At 41.2% G+C, this 20,678-nt stretch overlaps 1 protein-coding gene across 1 annotated transcript in view; it reads right to left on the bottom strand.

The window, feature by feature from the left end:
• The window catches only part of ankfy1 (ankyrin repeat and FYVE domain containing 1), a 42,468-nt gene that overhangs the window by 4,989 nt on the left and 16,801 nt on the right, over nt 1–20,678 (bottom strand). Inside the window, exons 17-23 of the mRNA XM_038978781.1 lie at nt 15,390–15,546; nt 14,890–15,090; nt 13,818–13,994; nt 11,683–11,830; nt 11,322–11,412; nt 11,011–11,135; nt 850–996 (exon numbers count right to left, since the gene is read on the bottom strand). Coding sequence (XP_038834709.1) covers nt 850–996; nt 11,011–11,135; nt 11,322–11,412; nt 11,683–11,830; nt 13,818–13,994; nt 14,890–15,090; nt 15,390–15,546 — 1,046 coding nt within the window. The remainder of the gene's footprint in view (nt 1–849; nt 997–11,010; nt 11,136–11,321; nt 11,413–11,682; nt 11,831–13,817; nt 13,995–14,889; nt 15,091–15,389; nt 15,547–20,678) is intronic.

Below are 20,678 nucleotides of genomic sequence, written 5' to 3'. Positions count from 1 at the left end.
TGTTGCAGGTAGTAATGCTGGTGTGGTTAGCTTTCCTGGGGCGTTAGCTAACTAGCAGCTACATTGTGGTGAAGGTCTGCCGTGGCGAGCTCAGTGTTGGCTGAAGGAAACCGCGTTGGGGCAGAGTTGGCCTTCAGATTATGGTCCCGCGACCGACGGAGCCTTGAGGCAGAGACGGTCGGTCTAGTTAACACAACGGGTAAACGTAGGTTAAACTAGACAAGAGAAGGGAGCTAGCAATGCCACCATGTTGCAGGTAGGGTATTCTAGTGAAGTTAGCTTACCTCTCAGCGAGCTAGCCATGTTAGCCTTGCAGCGTGGGCTAACTGAGTCTCAATAGCTATCCGTGAGACAGAAGTAGAAAAGGAATTTCTACATGAAAAAAAACCTTAAGATTAGTACTCAACCAGCGATATCCTTCACGGTTCACTTGTAAGCAGATTAAGCAGGCAAACAGGTATCCAACCGATATGAGGAGAGCTAGAGTAGTGAGGAAGAGAAGCAATAAAAAACAGAGGGTGGGAGAGTGGCTCTTTTTGATAGATATTCCCAAGAGAGAAGGCAGTCCTAGCGATACATCGAAACGAGTATTTGAAAGCGAACACAATGAGAATTGCTCCCCTTCTTCTTAAAAATACCTATTAAAATTGTACCGACCGTGACGATCATGATTAATGCATGGATCAAAAGATCAAATAAACTCTTCTCTATGCTTAACTGATATATAACTACTGTAAACTACGGACTGTATTCTTATGAACTGTACTCTATGCTGAACTACTGTACAACAAACCAATTGCAGTGAATAGCATATCTATTCAAGGAGTACACCAGGACCAAGTGTCTCACCTAGAAGGCGGAAGAGCAGCTGCTTGGTGGCTACTTGGTAGTTGAAGATGTTGATTCCCTGGTTGTTGTTGAGGCCCATACGTGCACCAGACCTCACGATGGCACGACACAGGTTAGCATTGCCCTTCATGTAGGCCAGCAACAGAACTGAGGAACAAAAATGTTTGATGTTATTCTTTAGAACAGGGGTGTCTAACATATGGCCAGCGGGGCAGATCCCGCGGGTGGTTTGAGCAAAACATTTATTTTCTGCCATTGAAATGACTTAAACCAAATTGAAACGGTGTATAAATGATAATGGATCTACCTACATTTATAGTCTCCATTCTGTTCAACTTGCTAAGAGTCATTGAAACGAAAGTTAGACAGTCAGGGGAACATCAAATCCCAAAAGTGAAGGAAAGAGTACTATTTTTAGCTCATTTTGACCGTGAGGAAATATAATACATTTTATGTTTGAAACCACTGTTCTAAAGAATAACATCTTAACATCAGTAAGAACAAGAAAGAGGAGAGCACACACCCCCATCTACATCAACAGGGCTGTAGTGAAGCGGATCGAGAGCTTCAAGTTCCTTGGCGTCCACATCACCAAGGAGTTAACATGGTAGACACACACCTGCACAGTCATTAAGAGGGCATGACAGCGCCTCTTCCCCCACAGGAGGCTGAAAAGATTTGGCATGGGCCCTTAGATCCTCAAGAAGTTCTACAGCTGCACCGTCGAGAGAATCTTGCTTGGCTGCATCACCGCTTGGTGTGGCAAATGCACCACCCTCGATGGCAAAGCGCTACAGAGGGTGGTGCAGACAGCCTATTACATCACTGGGGCAGAGCTCCCTGCCATCCAGGACCTCTATATCAGGCGGTTCAAGTGTAAGATCAGAACAATTGCCAAAGACTCCAGACAACCAAGCCATAGACTGTTCACTTTGCTACCGTCCGGTAAACAGTACCGGAGCATCAGCTCTCGGACCAACAGGCTGCGAGACAGCTTCTATCCCCATAAGACTGTTAAATAGCCATAAGACTACTAAAAATAGTTAAAGGTAGAATGTGCAGATATCGTTAAGCAAGTTCCTTGTTGCTAAAATTCTAATAGTTCACCTTATTTCAATTTATGCGACAAAATAAGCAGTCGTGTAGAGAACCATTGTACCATCTAAACTGCTGTGAAATATATTTTCCATAACCAAAATTATTATATTTTCAGCTGTTTGAAGCTGGTGTACAAAACCGAAAGTGAAACAAGCACGGGAAGCATAGAAATAGCACACATTGAACAGATCTACTGCTTCTTAGACTTGCCTTCATAGAAAATGACAAATCAATAAATCACATTCCTATGTGAATTTGGTCAGTTCGCCCAAAAAGTTACATATTGCAGCTTTGATCAATGGTTACCCGGACTATTTGCACTGACCCTATCTTGCAGTGATTATGCACACTAACAAGACTATATACAGTGCCTTCAGAAAGTATTCACACCCTTGAGTTTTCCCACATTTTGTTGTGTTACAGCATGAATTTAAAACCGATTAAATTGTGTCACTGATCGACACACAATACCCCATAATGTCAAAGTGGAATTTTGTTGGTAGACATTTTTGGAATGTAAAGATACCTTAATATAAAATGAAAAGTAAAAGTGAGTCACCCAGTAAAATTCTACTTGAGTAAAAGTACATATAATTTTAAAAAATCCTTATATTAAGCCAACCAGACTGTACAATGTTATTGTTTTTTGCATTTACGGATAGCCAGTGGTACACTCCAACACGCAGACATCATTTACAAACAAAGCATTTGTGTTTAGTGAGTCCGCCAGATCAGAGGCAGTACGGATGTTCTCTTGATAAATGTGTGAATTGAACCATTTTCTGTCCTTCTAAGCATTCAAAATGTAACGAGTACTTTTGGGTGTCAGGGAAAATGTGTAAAGTACATTCTTTTCTTTAAGAATGAAGTAAAAAGTAAAGTGAAGTAAAAGTCAAAGTTGTCAAAAATAAATAGTAAAGTACAGATACACCAAAAAACGAATGAAGTAGTACTTTAAAGTATTTTTACTTAAAACTTCTTATGGCTGCAATCCCGCTACCGGGATCGATATGACAACAGCCAGTGAAAGTGCAGGGCGCCAAATTCAAACAACAGAAATCTCATAATTAAAATTCCTCAAACATACATGTGTCTTATATCATTTTAAAGGTAATCTTGTTGTTAATCCCACCAAAGTGTCCGATTTCAAATATGCTTTTCAGCGAAAGCACTACAAACAATTATGTTAGGTCACCACCAAACCACAATAAGCACAGCCATTTTTCCAGCGAAAGATAGCAGTCAGAAAAAGCAGAAATAGAGATCAAATTAATCACTAACCTTTGATTATCTTCATCATGACACTCATAGGACTTCATGTTACACAATACATGCATGTTTTGTTTGATAAAGTTCATATTTATAACAAAAAATCTGAGTTTACATTGGCGCGTTACATTCACTAGTTCCAAAAACATCAAGTGATTTTGCATAGCCACATCGTTTCAACAGAAATACTCATCATAAATGTAGATGACAATACAAGTTATACACATGGAATTATAGATATACCTCTCCTTAATGCAACCGCTGTGTCAGATTTCAAAAAAACTTTACGGAAAAAGCAAATCATGCAATAATCTGAGACGGAGCTCAGAACAATAGCCAAATTAGCCACCATGTTTGGGTCAACAGAAACCAGAAAATACATGATAAATGTTTCCTTACCTTTGATGAACTTCATCAGAATGCAGTCCTAGGAATCCCAGGTCCACAATAAATGTTTGATTTGTTCGATAATGTCCGTTATTTATGTCCAATTAGCTACTTTGGTTAGCGCGTTTGGTAAACAATTCCAAAGTCACAAAGCACGTCCACTATAACGTGACGAAATGTCCAAAAGTTCCATAACAGTCAGTAGAAACATGTCAAATTATGTACTGAATCAATCTTTAGAATGTTGTTAACATACATCTTGAATAACGTTCCAACCCGAGAATTAGATTGACTTCAGTTGAGCAATGGAACGGAGATGCCTATCACGTGAACGCGCGTGGTCAGCTCGTGGCAGTGGTGACTAATTCCTGTCTCCTTCGGCCCCCCTTCACATTAGAGTCATGAGACAAAGTTCTATTGACCGTTGACATCTAGTGGAAGCCGTAGGAAGTGAAAACTCATCCATATCTCGCTGTAATTTCAATGAGAGCTTGGTTGAAAATCTAGCACCCTCAGAAAAAATCCAAACAGGAAGTGGAACTTCTCAGGTTTTTGCCTGCCATATGAGTTCTGTTATACTCAGACATAATAAAAACAGTTTTAGAAACTTCAGAGTGTTTTCTATCCAATACTAATAATAATATGCAAATATTAGCAACTATGACTGAGGAGCAGGCCGTTTCCTCTGGGCACCTCTGTACACCTTTCATCCAAGCTACTCAATACTGCCCCTGCAGCCATAAGAAGTTAAGTACTTTATGCCACTGAATGCCTTTGGACAATAATTATTCAACCCCTTTGTAATGGCAAGCCTAAATACACTTCAGGAGTAAATATACTCTTAACAAATCACGTAATAAATGTTGCATGGACTCATTCTGTGTTCAATAATAGCGGTTAACATGATTTTTGAGCAACTACCTCATCTCTGTACACCACACATACAACCATCTGTAAGGTCCCTCAATAAAGCAGTGAATTTAGAGCACAGATTTAAGCACAAAGTCCAGGGAGGTTTCTCAATGCCTTGCAAAGAACGACACCAATTGGTGGATGTGATTTTTATTTTTATTTTATTTTAAAATAAGCAGACGCTGAGCATGTTGAAGTTATTAATTAGGCTTTGGATGGTGTATCAACACACCCAGTCACTACAATGATAAAGGTGTCCTTCCTATCTTGCAGGAGAGTAACGAAACTGCTTAGGGATTTAACATAAGACCAATTGGTGATTTTAAAACAGTTACAGAGTTTAATAGTCGTGATAAGAAAACTAAGGATGGATCAACAATGTAGTTACTCCACAATACTAACTGGAGGTCGACCGATTAGGATTTTTCAACGCCGATACCGATTATTGGAGGACCAAATAAAGCCAATACCGATTAAATCGGACGATTTTTATATATATATTTATAATAATGACAATTACAACAATACTAAATGAACACTTATTTTTAACTTAATATAATACATCAATAAAATCAATTTAGCCCCAAATAAATAATGAAACATGTTCAATTTGGTTTAAATAATGCAAAAACACAGTGTTGGAGAAGAAAGTAAAAGTGCAATATGTGTCATGTAAAAAAGCTAACGTTTAAGTTCCTTGCTCAGAACATATGAAAGCTGGTGGTTCCTTTTAACATGAGTCTTCAATATTCCCAGGTAAGACGTTTCAGGTTGTCGTTATTACAGGAATTTATAGGACTAGTTCTCTCTATACCATTTGTATTTCATATACCTTTGCCTATTGGATGTTCTTATAGGCACTATAGTATTGCCAGCCTAATCTTGGGAGTTGATAGGCTTGAAGTCATAAACAGCGCTGTGCTTCAAGCATTGCGAAGAGCTGCTGGCAAACACAGGAAAGTGCTGTTTGAATGAATGCTTACGAGCCTGCTACTGCCTACCACCGCTGAGTCAGACTGCTCTATCAAATATCAAATCATAGACTTAATTATAATATAATAAACACACAGAAATACGATCCTTAGGTCATTAATATGGTAAAATCCGGAAACTACCATTTCGAAAACAAAACGTTTATTCTTTCAGTGAAATACGGAACCGTTCCGTATTTTATCAAACGGGTGGCAACCCTAAGTCTAAATATTGCTGTTACATTGCACAACCTTCAATGTTATGTCATAATTATGTAAAATTCTGGCAAATTAATTACGGTTTTTGGCTGGAAGACATGCTCTTCACACAGATCGCAACAAGCTAGGCAGCCCAAACTGCTGCATATACCCTGACTCTGCTTGCACTGAATGCAAGAGAAGTGACACAATTTCCCTAGTTGATATTGCCTGCTAACATTAATTTCTTTTAACTAAATATGCAGGTTTAAAAAAATATACTTGTGTATTGATTTTAAGAAAGGCATTGATGTTTGTGGTTAGGTACATTTGTGCAACGAATGCGTTTTTTGCGCTTTTGTTAAATAATCACTTAGGATTCACTTTTGGCAAAGTTGAAGGCGGCTGTGATTTGATGATAAATGAACAAAAAATGCCGATTGTTATGAAAACTTGAAAATCGGCCCTACCAAAGTTTTGCCCCAGCTAACTGCAATAATCACCTAATCATGATATTCAGTTTAGAATTAAATTTGATTAATCAGCTGTGAAAAAGTGTGACACCAAATCAGGCCCTCGAGGACTGGAGTTGCCCCACCCCTGCACTATTTTTTGAATTTAGTCTGTAAAATCAACAAGGGGTATGAACACTTTCTGAAGGCACTGTAAATGTCATTAAAAATTACTTACACAAGTAAGACATTTAAGACTAAGGCCGCTGTTAGTAATGACAGAAACACTCAACCCAAAGTGCCTTGATCCAGCCAGTCAGATATAGATTACCTCAGCACCTTGCTCTCCTTCCTACCGGTGTTCAGGGCTGGGCGAGATATGGCCTGAAAATCATATCTAGACTTATGGGTGATTCATGATATACATCTCGATTTTAAATGTTCTCTCTAAATAAGCTTTGTTGTACAGTCGTGGCCAAAAGTTTTGAGAATGACACAAATATTAATTTCCAGAAAGTTTACTGCTTCAGTGTCTTTAGATATTTTTGTCAGATGTTACTATGGAATACTGAAGTATAATTAGAAGCATTTCATAAGTGTCAAAGGCTTTTATTGACAATTACATGAAGTTGATGCAAAGAGTCAATATTTGCAGTGTTGACCCTTCTTTTTCAAGACCTCTGCAATCTGCCCTGGCATGCTGTCAATTAACTTCTGGGCCACATCCTGACTGATGGCAGCCCATTCTTGCATAATCAATGCTGGGAGTTTCTCAAATCTTGTGGGTTTTTGTTTGACCACCCGCCTTGAGGATTGACCACAAGTTCTCAATGGGATTAAGGTCTGGGGAGTTTCCTGGCCATGGACCCAAAATATGGATGTTTTGTTCCCCGAGCCACTTAGTTATCACTTTTGCCTTATGGCAAGGTGCTCCATCATGCTGGAAAAGGCATTGTTCGTCACCAAACTGTTCCTGGATGGTTGGGATAAGTTGCTCTCGGAGGATGTGTTGGTACCATTCTTTATTCATGGCTTAGGCAAAATTGTAAGTGAGCCCACTCCCTTGGCTGAGAAGCAAACCCACACATGAACGGTCTCAGGATGCTTTACTGTTGGCATGACACAGGACTGATGGTAGTGCTCACCTTGTCTTCTCCAAGCTTTTAACCGGATGCCCCAAACAATCAGAAAAGGGATTCAGAGAAAATGACTTTACCCCAGTCCTCAGCAGTCCAATCCCTGTACCTTTTGCAGAATATCAGTCTGTCCCTGATGTTTTTCCTGGAGAGAAGTGGCTTCTTTGCTGCCCTTCTTGACACCAGGCCATCCTCCAAAAGTCTTCGCCTCACTGTGCGTGCAGATGCACTCACACCTGCCTGCTGTCATTCCTGAGCAAGCTCTGTACTGGTAGTGCCCCGATCCCACAGCTGAATCAACTTTAGGAGACGGTCCTGGCGCTTGCTGGACTTTCTTGGGCGCCTTGAAGCCTTCTTCACAACAATTGAACCGCTCTCCTTGAAGTTCTTGATGATCCGATAAATGGTTGATTTAGGTGCAAATCTTACTGGCAGCAATATCCTTGCCTGTAAAGCCCTTTTTGTGCAAAGCAATGATGACTGCACGTGTTTCCTTGCAGGTAGCAATGGTGGACAGAAGAACAATGATCCCAAGCACCACCCTCCTTTTGAAGCTTCCAGTCTGTTATTCGAACTCAATCAGCATGACAGAGTGATCTCCAGCCTTGTCCTCGTCAACACTCACACCTGTGTTAACGAGAGAATCACTGACATGATGTCAGCTAGTCCTTTTGTGGCAGGGCTGAAATGCAGTGGATATGTTTTTGGGGGATTCAGTTCATTTGCATGGCAAAGAGGGACTTTGTAATTAATTGCAATTCATCTGATCACTCTTCATAACATTCTGGAGTATATGCAAATTGCCATCATACAAACTGAGGCAGCAGACTTTGTGAAAATTAATATTTGTGTCATTCTCAAAACTTTTGGCCGCGACTGTACAAGTAAAGGTAAAATACAATGCATTGCAAACAGTCTGCAATCATTTTATAAATTCAGGGCTTGTGAAATTATACCTCGGCTAAATATAAGCCTTGCACAACCAAAAGACCAACTAATAATGTATTTTTTATCAAAATAGTTTAACCTACTTTTTGTAATAATCACTGATATGGCTTTCAAATATGTCTATGCCCTTTTTGTTAAACATTTCAACCGGAAAAATGCATAATGCACATTCACTAATAATGACTAACTTCTTGTAGCAGGCATTATAGAAAATAAACACAGGTCTCAAACAATCTCTCAAGCACAAGCCCACGTGCTAGTCAGTAGCCAGATAATCTTTATAATTCAAGTTTAGCCAAATTGGATCCATTTGCTAGCTAACAAGGTGGAACAGTTGAATTGTTATGAAAACACTTCTGTCCGTCTCCAACTGAATGTTCAACCTCTCTTTCGTATCGTCTGAGATTCCCAAAGATTGGAAAGCTGCCGCGGTCATCCCCCTCTTCAAAGGGGGAGACACTCTAGACCTAAACTGCTACAGACCTATATCTATCCTACCCTGTCTTTCTAAGGTCTTCGAAAGCCAAGTTAACAAACAGATTACCGACCATTTTGAATCCCACCGTACCTTCTCCGCTATGCAATCTTGTTTCAGAGCTGGTCATGGGTGCACCTCAGCCATGCTCAAGGTCCTAAACGACATCATAACCGCCATCGATAAGAGACATTACTGTGCAGCCGTATTCATCGACCTGGCCTGGCCTTGTTTCCTCAAATGATTGCCTCGCCTGCTTTACCAACTACTTCTCTGATACAGTTCAGTGTGTCAAATCAGAGGGCCTGTTGTCCGGAACTCTGGCAGTCTCTATGGGGGTGCCACATGGTTCAATCCTTGGTCCGACTCTCTTCTCTGTATACATCAATGATGTTGCTCTTGCTGCTGGTGATTCTCTGATACACCTCTACGCAGACAACACCATTCTGTATACTTCTGGCCCCTCTTTGGACATTGTGTTAACTAACCTCCAGACGAGCTTCAATGCCATACAACTCTCCTTCCTTGGCCTCCAACTGCTCTTAAACGCAAGTACAACTAAATGCATGCTATTCAACCGATCACTGCCCGCATCTGCTCGCTCGTCCAGCATCACTACTCTGGACGGCTCTGACTTAGAATACGTGGACAACTACAAATACCTAGGTGTCTGGTTAGATTGTAAACGCTCCTTCCAGACTCACATTAAGCATCTCCATTCCAAAATTAAATCTAGAATCGGCTTCCTATATCGCAACAAAGCATCCTTCACTCATGCTGCCAAACATACCCTCGTAAAACTGACCATCCTACCGATCCTCGACTTCGGTGATGTCATCTATAAAATAGCCTCCAACACTCTACTCAACAAACTGGATGCAGTCTATCACAGTGTCATCCGTTTTGTCACCAAAGCCCCATACACTACCCACCATTGCGGCCAGTACGCTCTCGTTGGTTGGCCCTCGCTTCATACTCGTCGCCAAACCCACTGGCTACAGGTTATCTACAAGTCTCTGCTAGGTAAAGCCCCGCCTTATCTCAGCTCACTGGTCACCATAGCAGCACCCACTCGTAGCACGCACTCCAGCAGGTATATCTCACTGGTCACCCCCAAAGCCAATTCCTCCTTTGGTCGTCTTTCCTTCCAGTTCTCTGCTGCCAATGACTGGAACGAACTGCAAAAATCTCTGAAGCTGGAGACTCATATCTCCCTCACTAGCTTTAAGCACCAGCTGTCAGAGCAGCTCACAGCTCACAGATCACTGCACCTGTACATAGCCCATCTGTAAACAGCCCATCTATCTACCTACCTCATCCCCATACTGTATTTATTTATTTATCTTGCTCCTTTGCACCCCAGTATCTCTACTTGCACATTCATCTTCTGCACATCTACCACTCCAGTGTTTAATTGCTATGTTGTAATTACTTCGCCACCATGGCCTATTTATTGCCTTAACTCCCTTATCTTACCTCATTTGCACTCACTGTATATAGACTTTTTGTTTTATACTGTATGTTTTGTTTATTCCATGTATAACTCTGTGTTGTTGTATGTGTCGAATTGCTATGCTTTATCTTGGCCAGGTCGCAGTTGCAATTGAGAACTTGTTCTCAACTAGCCTACCTGGTTACATAAAGGTGAAAAAAAAAAAAAAACGTAAAGCATGCTACCGTGTGCACTTTGTTCAGATGTTGAAATCTACATTATTTCTCAGAATGAGAACGAGTTGCCAATTCCTAATATAAATTGTGCTTTATGCTTATTGCACATTTATAAAACAGACTAGACAGCCAATATAACAGTCTTGGCTAAAATTCTGCCAGTGGTACTGCAATGCCGCGTGCGACAAACTGAATGAATTTTCCAGAATCAATGTTCTTAATACTCCTGTTTTAGTCGTTTCTGCTCTGCGTGCAATTTGAGTAGTTGATACATAAAAAAGGTATCATTAGAAAGGTTAACTCCTCTACTACAGTAAAATAATGTCTCAAAGTCTTTCGGTGTCCATATGACCGATACTGTTGGACCAAAACTCAAATAGTGAGTTGAAACCGCTTGTCAGAGAGGAAGAAGTGATCTCAAATCTTTTTTTATTGTGAGTGGCAGGGGAAGGGGCTTGGTGTGTATGTGTGTAAATGGGAAGGTGTACAGTCACAGCAGAAGGAGCGAAGGAGATGAGACCAAAAAGACAACATGTGGACATAAATGCTCATAAAAACAAAAAACTTGATTTTTGCAATACAGGTATTTGAAATATCTCCCTAAAACATTTAATTTGAATTAAATGTGATATATTACTCAATCCTACCTGTGTTCCCTTCATTGTCCGGTTTGTCCAGAGGGTACTCAGGCATACATTCCAAGAACAGTTCAAAGATGGCCGCCGCATTCTCTTTCCCATATTGCCCCAGAACGTGCATCGGTGACTGGCCCCTACAAAACAAAAAATAGCTCAGTGAACAAACACATTAAACCTTTCCCTTTGTCCTTCAACATCTTGATCTTACTTGCAGTTTTTAATGTAAGAGCTTCGGTGGGAAAGATTTCCAATGTATTTTTACATTAAGTAAATCAATTTGAACTGTAAAACGGAACTGAAGTACTGTTGAGGGAGTGTACCTGAGATTGAAGGCCTCAGCATCAATGTTGGACTCCGTGAGAAGGGCACGCACGTTATTAAGGCGACCCTGCATTACGGCCAGGTGCAGGGCTGAGGAGAGAAAAGAGAGGAAAACCTGAGTATTAGCACGAGCTAAACTGAGATGAGAGACAAAGAAACAGTTAAACGAGATTGCATAGCAGAATTTCAAACTAATTACATATCAGGAGTTGGAAATTGAATCTAAGCTGAAACAGCCCAATCTACGGTTGTGTCCCAAATGGCAACATCATCTCTACTTCCCTGGTCAAAAGTAGTGCACTATATATAGGGAATAGGGAGCCATTTGTGTTACAGCCTACATTACGTGTCAGTCAGTACCGTTGTTGCCATTCTCATCCACAGCGGTGAAGTCCACTCCATTCTCCAGCAGCACAGAGCAGATAGCAGCCAGGTCCTGCTGGGCTGCCAGGTGTAGAGCTGTCTGTCTGTGTTTGGTCAGCTCATTCACTTTGGCCCCTGCCAGCAGCTGCAATGGACATACAAGAGTCAGATAGGAGTCGAAATCAGACACACAAGCATCTCAGACATGCACACAGACATTGGTTGCATTCCAGGTTGTCTCTTTTACATTTGAGTTGCATATCTCAGAACAGCATATTAAATGTGGTTCCTGACATTAAACACTTCACAATCTGATCATCTGCACACCATGACCGCAATTATGACGAAACACCCTAGACAGACAATTGGGGCTCTATTTTGCTGGGTTTAGATAATACCACCACACAGTTACAGTATTAACCTCACTAGGGTATGTGGGACGGTAGCGTCCCACCTCGTCAACAGCCAGTGAAACTGCAGGGCGCCAAATTCAAAACAACAGAAATCCCATAATTAAAATTCCTCAAACATACAAGTATTTTATACCATTTTAAAGATACACTTGTTGTAAAACCAGCCACAGTGTCCGATTTCAAAAAGGCTTTACGACGAAAGCACACCAAACAATTGTTAGGTCAGAGCCAAGTCACAGAAAAACACAGCCATTTTTCCAGCCAAAGAGAGGAGTCACAGAAAGCAGAAATAGAGATAAAATGAATCACTAACCTTTGATGATCTTCATCAGATGACACTCATAGGACTTCATGTTACACAATACATGCATGTTTTGTTTGGTAAAGTTCATATTTATATCCAAAAATCTCAGTTTACATTGGCGCGTTATGTTCAGTAGTTCCAAAACATCCGGCGATTTTACAGAGAGCCACATCAATTTACAGAAATACTCATAATAAACATTGCTAAAAGATACAAGTGTAATGCATGGAATTTTAGATCCACTTCTCCTTAATGCTACCGCTGTGTCAGATTTCAAAAGAACTTTACGGAAAAAGCACACCATGCAATAATCTGAGTACAGCGCTCAGAGACCAACACAACCCAAACAGATATCCGCCATGTTGTGTAGTCAACAGAAGTCAGAAATAGCATTAGAAATATTCACTTACCTTTGATGATCTTCATCAGAATGCACTCCCAGGAATCCCAGTTCCAGAATAAATGTTTGATTTGTTCGATAATGTCCAACATTTATGTCCAAATGCCTCCTTTTTGTTTGCGCGTTTAGCCCAGTAATCAAAATTCATGACGCGCGATCACTAGGTGCAGACGAAAAGTCAAAAAGTTCCGTTAGTCCGTACAAACATGTCAAACGATGTATAGAATCAATCTTTAGGATGTTTTTAACATAAATATTCAATAATGTTCCAACCGGAGAATTCCATTGTCTTCAGAAATGCAATGGAACGCAAGCTAACTATCACGTGAACGCGCGTGGCCAGCTCGTTGCTCTCTGGCAGACCTCTGACTCATTCCCCTCTCATTCGCCCGCACCTCACAGTAGAAGCATCAAACAAGGTTCTAAAGACTGTTGACATCTAGTGGAAGCCTTAGGAAGTGCAATATGACCCCATAGACACTGTGTATTCGATAGGCAAAGAGCTGAAAAACTACAAACCTCAGATTTCCCACTTTCTGATTGGATTATTTCTCAGGTTTTTGCCTACCATTTGAGTTCTGTATACTCAGACATCATTCAAACAGTTTTAGAAACTTCAGAGTGTTTTCTATCCAAATCTAAATATATGCATATTCTAGCTTTTATGGGTGAGTAGCAGGCAGTTTAATTTGGGCACGCTTTTCATCCAAAATTCCCAATGCTGCCCCCTACCCTAGAAAAGTTAAGCCATGGAGCATGTTGATTGGCCAGTGAGTGGTCAAGCCCACGTCACACCTGTAAGTTATTAATGCATCAAAAGCCAGCCCTTTCTTGCCACAGCCAGCTACTGCGCCATTGATTCCGACTGTGCTACAGCGCCACGCAAGAGCACCAAGATCGACTTAGGTTTGTTAAAATAGAGCCCAAAGACACAGCTATTCACACAATAACAGCTTCTCACACTGGTGAAAAAGCCGCTTAGCTACTGGTGAGGAGGTAGGGTAGGCATCATTACTAGGTTGCGGACGATGATCTCCGAGCCAGCCTGAACAGCCAGGTGTAGAGGAGTCTGCTTGGCAGCGTCCTGCACCCGGGAGTTCACGTTGGCCTGGACACTGATCAGGAACAGAACACTCTCGATGTCAGAGTTCTGCACCGCCACATGCAAGAAGTTACGCCCTTTGTTGTCCACCTGAGAGGAAAGAGAAGGATGGTGGGGGTTAAACTTCATCATACACAATGTGTTTGGCGTTAGTAACAAAGTAGGGATGGGCACGGTTATTTAAATATCCGAACAGACGTTAGGATTCTACCTATTTTAACTATTTACACTCGTACCTGTATACAGACTCACAATAGCAGATTTGAAAACGGATAAGCACCTAAATTGGAACACAGTTGCTGTACAGTAACACTTTATACATTATGTCAGAGCTCAAGGTCTCCACTTCACAGCGCAGTATTGTTTTGACTGACAGCGGTTCTGAACTTGAACACCACGAGAAAAGAAGTTGCTCCCACCACTCCCGCTAATTGGGTGACATTGCAAATGTTTTGTTGTCGGAGTGAGGGAACTGCTTTAAATAGGACTCAATGTATTTTGAAAGAGATGACGTTGAGGATTATAATAATTACCGCTTTGATGTCAAACAAGCAATCCAAGCACCCGTTAGTCCAAATGTGCACTTCACATATCCAGATCATAAAACTCATGTCATACACAGTGTCAATGTTTATGATCACTATGCTTGATGTAAAGTTACAAGATGACATAGCATCATACGTTGGGTTGTTCTGAACAGAATGAGCCTATGTTTGTCATATTGTGAAGACATTTGGTAGGGAACATGCACTTGAATGCACCGGACTATTCTAAGCGTACTAAAATAACGATCGTATTTTGTACCATGTTGGCAATAGAAAACGCTTTCAAATGATGGCTCTATCCCGAGAAAGTCTCCATTTAAGTTTAAAATCTAAATAAATGTTACATTTTATATATATCATCCGGATATACCCCCCCCCCCAATTATATAATTTGAATAGTGAAATCATTTCAAATGCCCATCCCTGTGTATGTCTCTCACCTGTTCGGCAGCCCCGGGCTCTCTCTTGAGGATGGCCTCTGCAGCCTTGTTGTTTTTGTGTGTCATGGCGCAGGCAAAGGGGGTCATGCCCAGGCGATCACGCGCGTTCAGACGTATGTCCGGGTGGGATATGAGCTGCTGGATGATGACATTGTGCTGGTTGCTAATGGCAACGTGGATAGGCGCTCGGCCCTCTGCGTCCTGGGTAGACACAGCTCATATTAGCCACAATAAACGGGGTTTGATGTGACAGACACGAGATACTCCTCACTCACTCATTAAGCATGCTTTTGGACCACGACTCTCAAAGTGGAGGAATCTATTAAAAGTGAGGAGTGGGAGATGCCTGTGCTTAGAGGAGTGACTGCCTGGTGAAACTGACCTGTGGATTGACAGTCAGGGAGACTGCATATGCTGAAAAACTGCAGTAGATGTTCTAGGCTCCAGGAGGAATAAAACGCCTAAGTAAGTAAGTAAGTAAGTAAGTAAGTGAGACATACCTGTGTGTTGACATTGGCCCCAAACTCCAGAAGGCACTGCACCACCTCCTCCAGCCCCCAGCTGCCTGCCAGATGGAGGGGTGACTGTCCGTCCCTGGCCTCCTCATCCCCCTCTCCGTTAAGACCTGGACGCCGTGGGCTGTTTACATCACAACCACTAGAGGAGAGACAGGGTTAGATTAGACACAGTCATTAGGCACGGATCACACTGGTTAACCATGAAACTACTTCCTCTTGCTGACTCATTCAGAACCAAGATGGATACCTCAACTATGCTGAATAAAAATATATTTTTAAACGCAACATGCAACAATTTCACAACATTTCCCCCACAACATGATGCTGCCACCCCCGTGCTTCACGGTTGGGATGGTGTTCTTCGGCTTGCAAGCATGCCTCTTTTTCCTCCAAACATAACGATGGTCATTATGGCCAAACAGTTCTATTTTTGTTTCATCAGACCAGAGGACATTTCTACAAAAAGTATGATCTTTGCCCCTATGTGCAGTTGCAAACCGTAGTGTGGCTTTTTTACTGGCGGTTTTGGAGCAGTAGCTTCTTCCTTGCTGAGCGGCCTTTCAGGTTATGTAGATATAGGACTCATTTTACTGTGGATATAGATACTTTTGTACATGTTTTCTCCAGCATCTTCACAAGGTCCTTTGCTGTTGTTCTGGGATTGATAAGCAAGTTTCGCACCAAAGTACGTTCATCTCTAGGAGACAGAACGCGTCTCCTTCCTGAGGGGTATGACGGCTGCGTGGTCCCACGGTGTTTATACTTGCGTACTATTGTTTGATTTTCCAATGATGTCAAGCAAAGAGGCACGGAGTTTGAAGGAAGGCCTTGAAATACATCCACAGGTACACCTCCAATTGACTCAAATTATGTCAATTATCCTCCCAGAAGCTTCTAAAGCCATGGCATCATTTTCTGGAATTTTCCAAGCTGTTTAAAGGCACAGTCAACTTAGTGTATGTAAACTTCTGACCCACTGGAGTTATAATTCACCCAGTGAATTATAAGTGAAATAATCTGTCTGTAAACAATTGTTGGAAAAACGACTTGTGTCATGCACTAAGTAGATGTCCTAACCAACTTGCCAAAACTATAGTTTGTTAACAAGAAATTTGTGGAGTTGTTGAAAAACAAGTTAATAACTCCAACCTAAGTGTATGTAAACTTCCGACTTCAACTGTAGATAGCGAATGAGAGAAAGAGAACGAGAGAGAGAGAGAGAGAACGAGAGAGAGAGAACGAGAGAGAGAGAACGAGAGAGAGAGAACGAGAGAGAGAGAGAGAGAGAGAGAGAACAAGAGAGAGAACACTTATCGTGGATACATTCTAGGACTGTCCTCATATTAATCATATAACTTGCACACGAACCGCAGCCCGTTTGGAATAAGAAATCATTCATGTATTTACGTGTGAAATGCCTTCATTCTTCGTTTATCTCGGTCGGAACCAAGCCTTCTCTGAAATTTGTTGGCCTTCCCACTGTATGGCTCTGATTGTCCAAAAGGGGTCTCCACTTTCCCGTCTTCTACTGTTGTTCACTCTCATAACCAGCCATGTCGACGGTTCCCATTGGTGATGAGCGTAGTACGATAGTCTCACTTTTATTCGCTTTTCTCGATATCTGACTTAAAACAGCTAATCAGCTGTACCAGTGATTGTCTGAGGTGAGCTTCTCACCTCTTCCTCCTCGTGTTGGTATTCAGGATTCAGACAACGATGTACATAAGCTAAATCTCTTCGTCTCTCTGGTCCAAAGGAAGGTGAGTTCATTTCTTCACCTCGTGTTGAGGTTCAAAGCGTCAACCATTTCCAACATGAAGCTACCCGCCTCACATTTCAAGGTTGAAACCTGTTCCAAGCCTTTAAGCACTCTTGGTCAAAAGGGGCGTTCTGTCATGGTGACAAGCTATCTGACCTCACCTCGGGGCGTGGATACTTAATGTGCAAAGGATATGATTACAAGTTCTCTTATGACTCCTAAATTCACATTCCTATCTTAACAAAATTACTTTCATAATTTGTCATATTGTATGCACCACATATTGGATGAACACTTGACAGATAAAGGGGTATCCTTTCCAAGTTACAGTATTTGGTCATTACAGTTTTTACTGACATCACAAATGTAAAAAAAAACAAGTTAGTTTTCTACATCTACCCACTGACCATTCCCCACGTTCTTCTGTTAGAAATATTGTTCCGATATTCACTTTTTGGACATTAAGAGTTTTGGGTGGGCAAAAGTCTCTCTAGACAAAGGCATTCCTTTGGTTGATACTAAAACGGAGAAAGAGAACGAGATCTCTCCTGCTTAAATTTACGACCGGGTATAAACGGTCAACCATCCAGCACCCTCCCTCTCCCCTCTGTGGGAAAAAAGAGAAGCCTGGTTACTGTCACAATCCCACCAGTCTGATCCTCACAGGACAGTCATGACAATAGTGACACCACAGGGTTTGCCACGCCAATAATTAAACAAATATAACAAACCCCATCATTGTCTGCACACCCCAGCTTGCCAGCATGTCTAAATAACATTTCAAAACTGATGGCGATGCGCAAAAAGAACAGACGATGAGAAGCAGCTGAGTAGGCTAATGGCTGGTTAGGGGGATGCGACTGGCTGCTCACAGCTGTCACACAGGATATTGGATGAAGCACCCATTCTGATAGAACATATCTGACATCCCGCTCTGAACTCTGATATTCTATTTGTAGGGCAGGGATGCATTCTGTGCTCAGTCATTAATATCGAGAGAGAAGGTAGTGATCACACAGGGAACAGATCTATTCGCGGCCCTCTATTATAGCTCAATGGGAGATACACTCTGCTTCTGAGCACTTTGTCAGACCCCCTCGTGACTTTCTATGTGCACCAAAATTACGATCGGTTTCTCTGAATTGCCTTGTGAAAGCTTAGCACTAAGACCGTATTTTATCATTTAGCTAGTCATGTTGGCAATAGAACAAGCTTTCAAATCATGCCCACCTTACCCAGATTGCAATTTATAATACACTGTTTTTGGATTGCCTAAAGAATAATTGTGTGATGGCAGGGATGCAGGGATTTGTTCCAAATTAACTTAGTGTGCTTGCTCTAGTTCCTAAACGGCACAGCTAAGAGAGCTCCAAAAAGTACCTTATAGTTGAAGAATCTTCTTTGAGTCATAAAAGTGCACTGAAATGGCTTAGGAACTGTGCACACGTTGGAAAGGTGTGTGGCCACTTGGAGACACCAGTTAGTCCTCATTCAAACCCTTGTAAATGTTTTGTTTTACAGTATGGTTGCACCTAGCCCACATTTTCCAGTAATAGTCTCCTGTTACTGAATGTATCCAGAGGTAGGGCTGAGCGGTGTACCATATTTTACTATATACCGGTATTGATGCAAGGACCAGTTTGGGTTTTTACTTTACCTTGTATTACGGAATTTGAATGTTTGGTTTGTTAAAATGTGATATGCCGTGTTTTACGTACATCTTTATAGTTTACACCACTACTTGAGTCATCCCTCTCCATGCCACTTTCCACACAGACCTAGCCATGCCCCGTCACTCAAGGAGCACATTTGTTGTTGCTTGACCGGGAGGGACTTGTGTTCAGTCTGCATGGTCAATGCAGCACATGCAACAATGTTGATGACAACGATGTTTCCACTTTGCTTATTAATATAAATCCACAAGCGTTATATAATTGCACTATTAGTTTGTGTTTCTTACTTCTGCAAACAGCTAGTTGGTATTTTCTTGGCAAGTTTTATCTAAATTGTGTTAGCTAGCTCACTAATAAATCTACTGAATCAGAACTATACAGCCTGATACCCGTGATGGCGTAGGCCTAAATCAGCATATTTTTTGTGCAACAGTTTCTTCTAAATCAGAGACGAATAGCCAAAGCATGAATATGTTGGCTACATGAAGAAACATTTAATGTAGCCAGAGATTATAGAGTCCCCTAGAAAACCACTGACCAACACTTTGGTTGCTACCCAGTCACAATAACTCCTCCTTGGCATTTTCATTCGTTGTCATGGCAAACACTCTATTCAAAGTGCCCTCAATTACTTATATTCTAACTAATGCATTTCCATGATTCCAACAGTTCAGCCAAGTGTTTTGAACTAAATTGCAACTCAAATAGCAATTGCAACATTAGGTTAAAAATAAGGCCTCGGTTTTTTGCCCATATCTTGCAGCCTTATGTGCTAGTGTGAAAATTCTCTCAAATCAGTGCAGGAAATTAAGAAATTGATTAAAATACAGGGGGGGGGGGGGGGATTGGTTGATGCTGAACAGTATAAAACAATCAGAATGAAGAAAGACCCATTGAAATCCCTTAGAATGTATGTGTTGCCCCCCTAGGGTCACGCACAACTAATAAAGCAAAATGTATAACTTCTATTATTCAAAAACATGAAATAGCGTCAAAGATATGAAAAATATTGTGATACTATATTTGGGCCTTATTGCCCAGCCATATGCAGAGTATTTTCAGATTTAGTTATCAACAAATGGCGCAAAAAGTACAGTAAATGTGCAAGGCACATAAAACCAACAGTGTAATGTTTGGATTCAGTGTTGTGTCAGGTGAACTGTTGTGTATTCACCTTTGGTCTAATAATTTGTATGTACAGTTGAAGTCGGAAGTTTACATACACCTAGGTTGGAGTCATTAAAACTCATTTTTCAACCACTCTACAAATTTCTTGTTAACAAACTAGATTTTTGGCAAGTCGGTTAGGACATCTACTTTGTGCATGACACAAGTAATTTTTCCAACAATTATTTACAGACAGATTATTTCACTGTATGACAATTCCAGTGGGTCAGCACTTTACATACACTAAGTTGACTGTGCCTTTAAACAGCTCGGAAAATTCCAGAAAATGATGTCATGGCTTTAGAAGCTTCTGATTGGTTAACTTGTTATGGATAGGGGCATCATTTTCACGTTTGGATGAAAAGCGTGCCCAGAGTAAACTGCCTGCTACTCAGTCCCAGTTGCTAATATATGCATATAATTGGTAGATTTGGATAGAAAACACTCTGCAGTTTCTAAAACTGTTTGAATGATGTCTGTGAGTATAACAGAACTCATATGGCAGGCAAAAACCTGATTGAAAAATCCAACCAGGAAGTGGGAAATCTGAGGTTGGTCGTTTTTCAACTCATTCCCTATTGAAGATACAGTGGGATATAGGTCATGTTGCACTTCCTAAGGCTTCCACTAGATGTCAACAGTCTTTAGAACCTTGTTTGATGCTTCTACTGT

The sequence above is a fragment of the Salvelinus namaycush genome, chromosome 3 (genome assembly GCF_016432855.1).
Source record: "Salvelinus namaycush isolate Seneca chromosome 3, SaNama_1.0, whole genome shotgun sequence".
Taxonomy (NCBI): Eukaryota; Metazoa; Chordata; class Actinopteri; order Salmoniformes; family Salmonidae; genus Salvelinus; species Salvelinus namaycush.
Note: the sequence above shows the minus strand (reverse complement) of the source record. Positions and strands in the feature narration are given on the sequence as shown.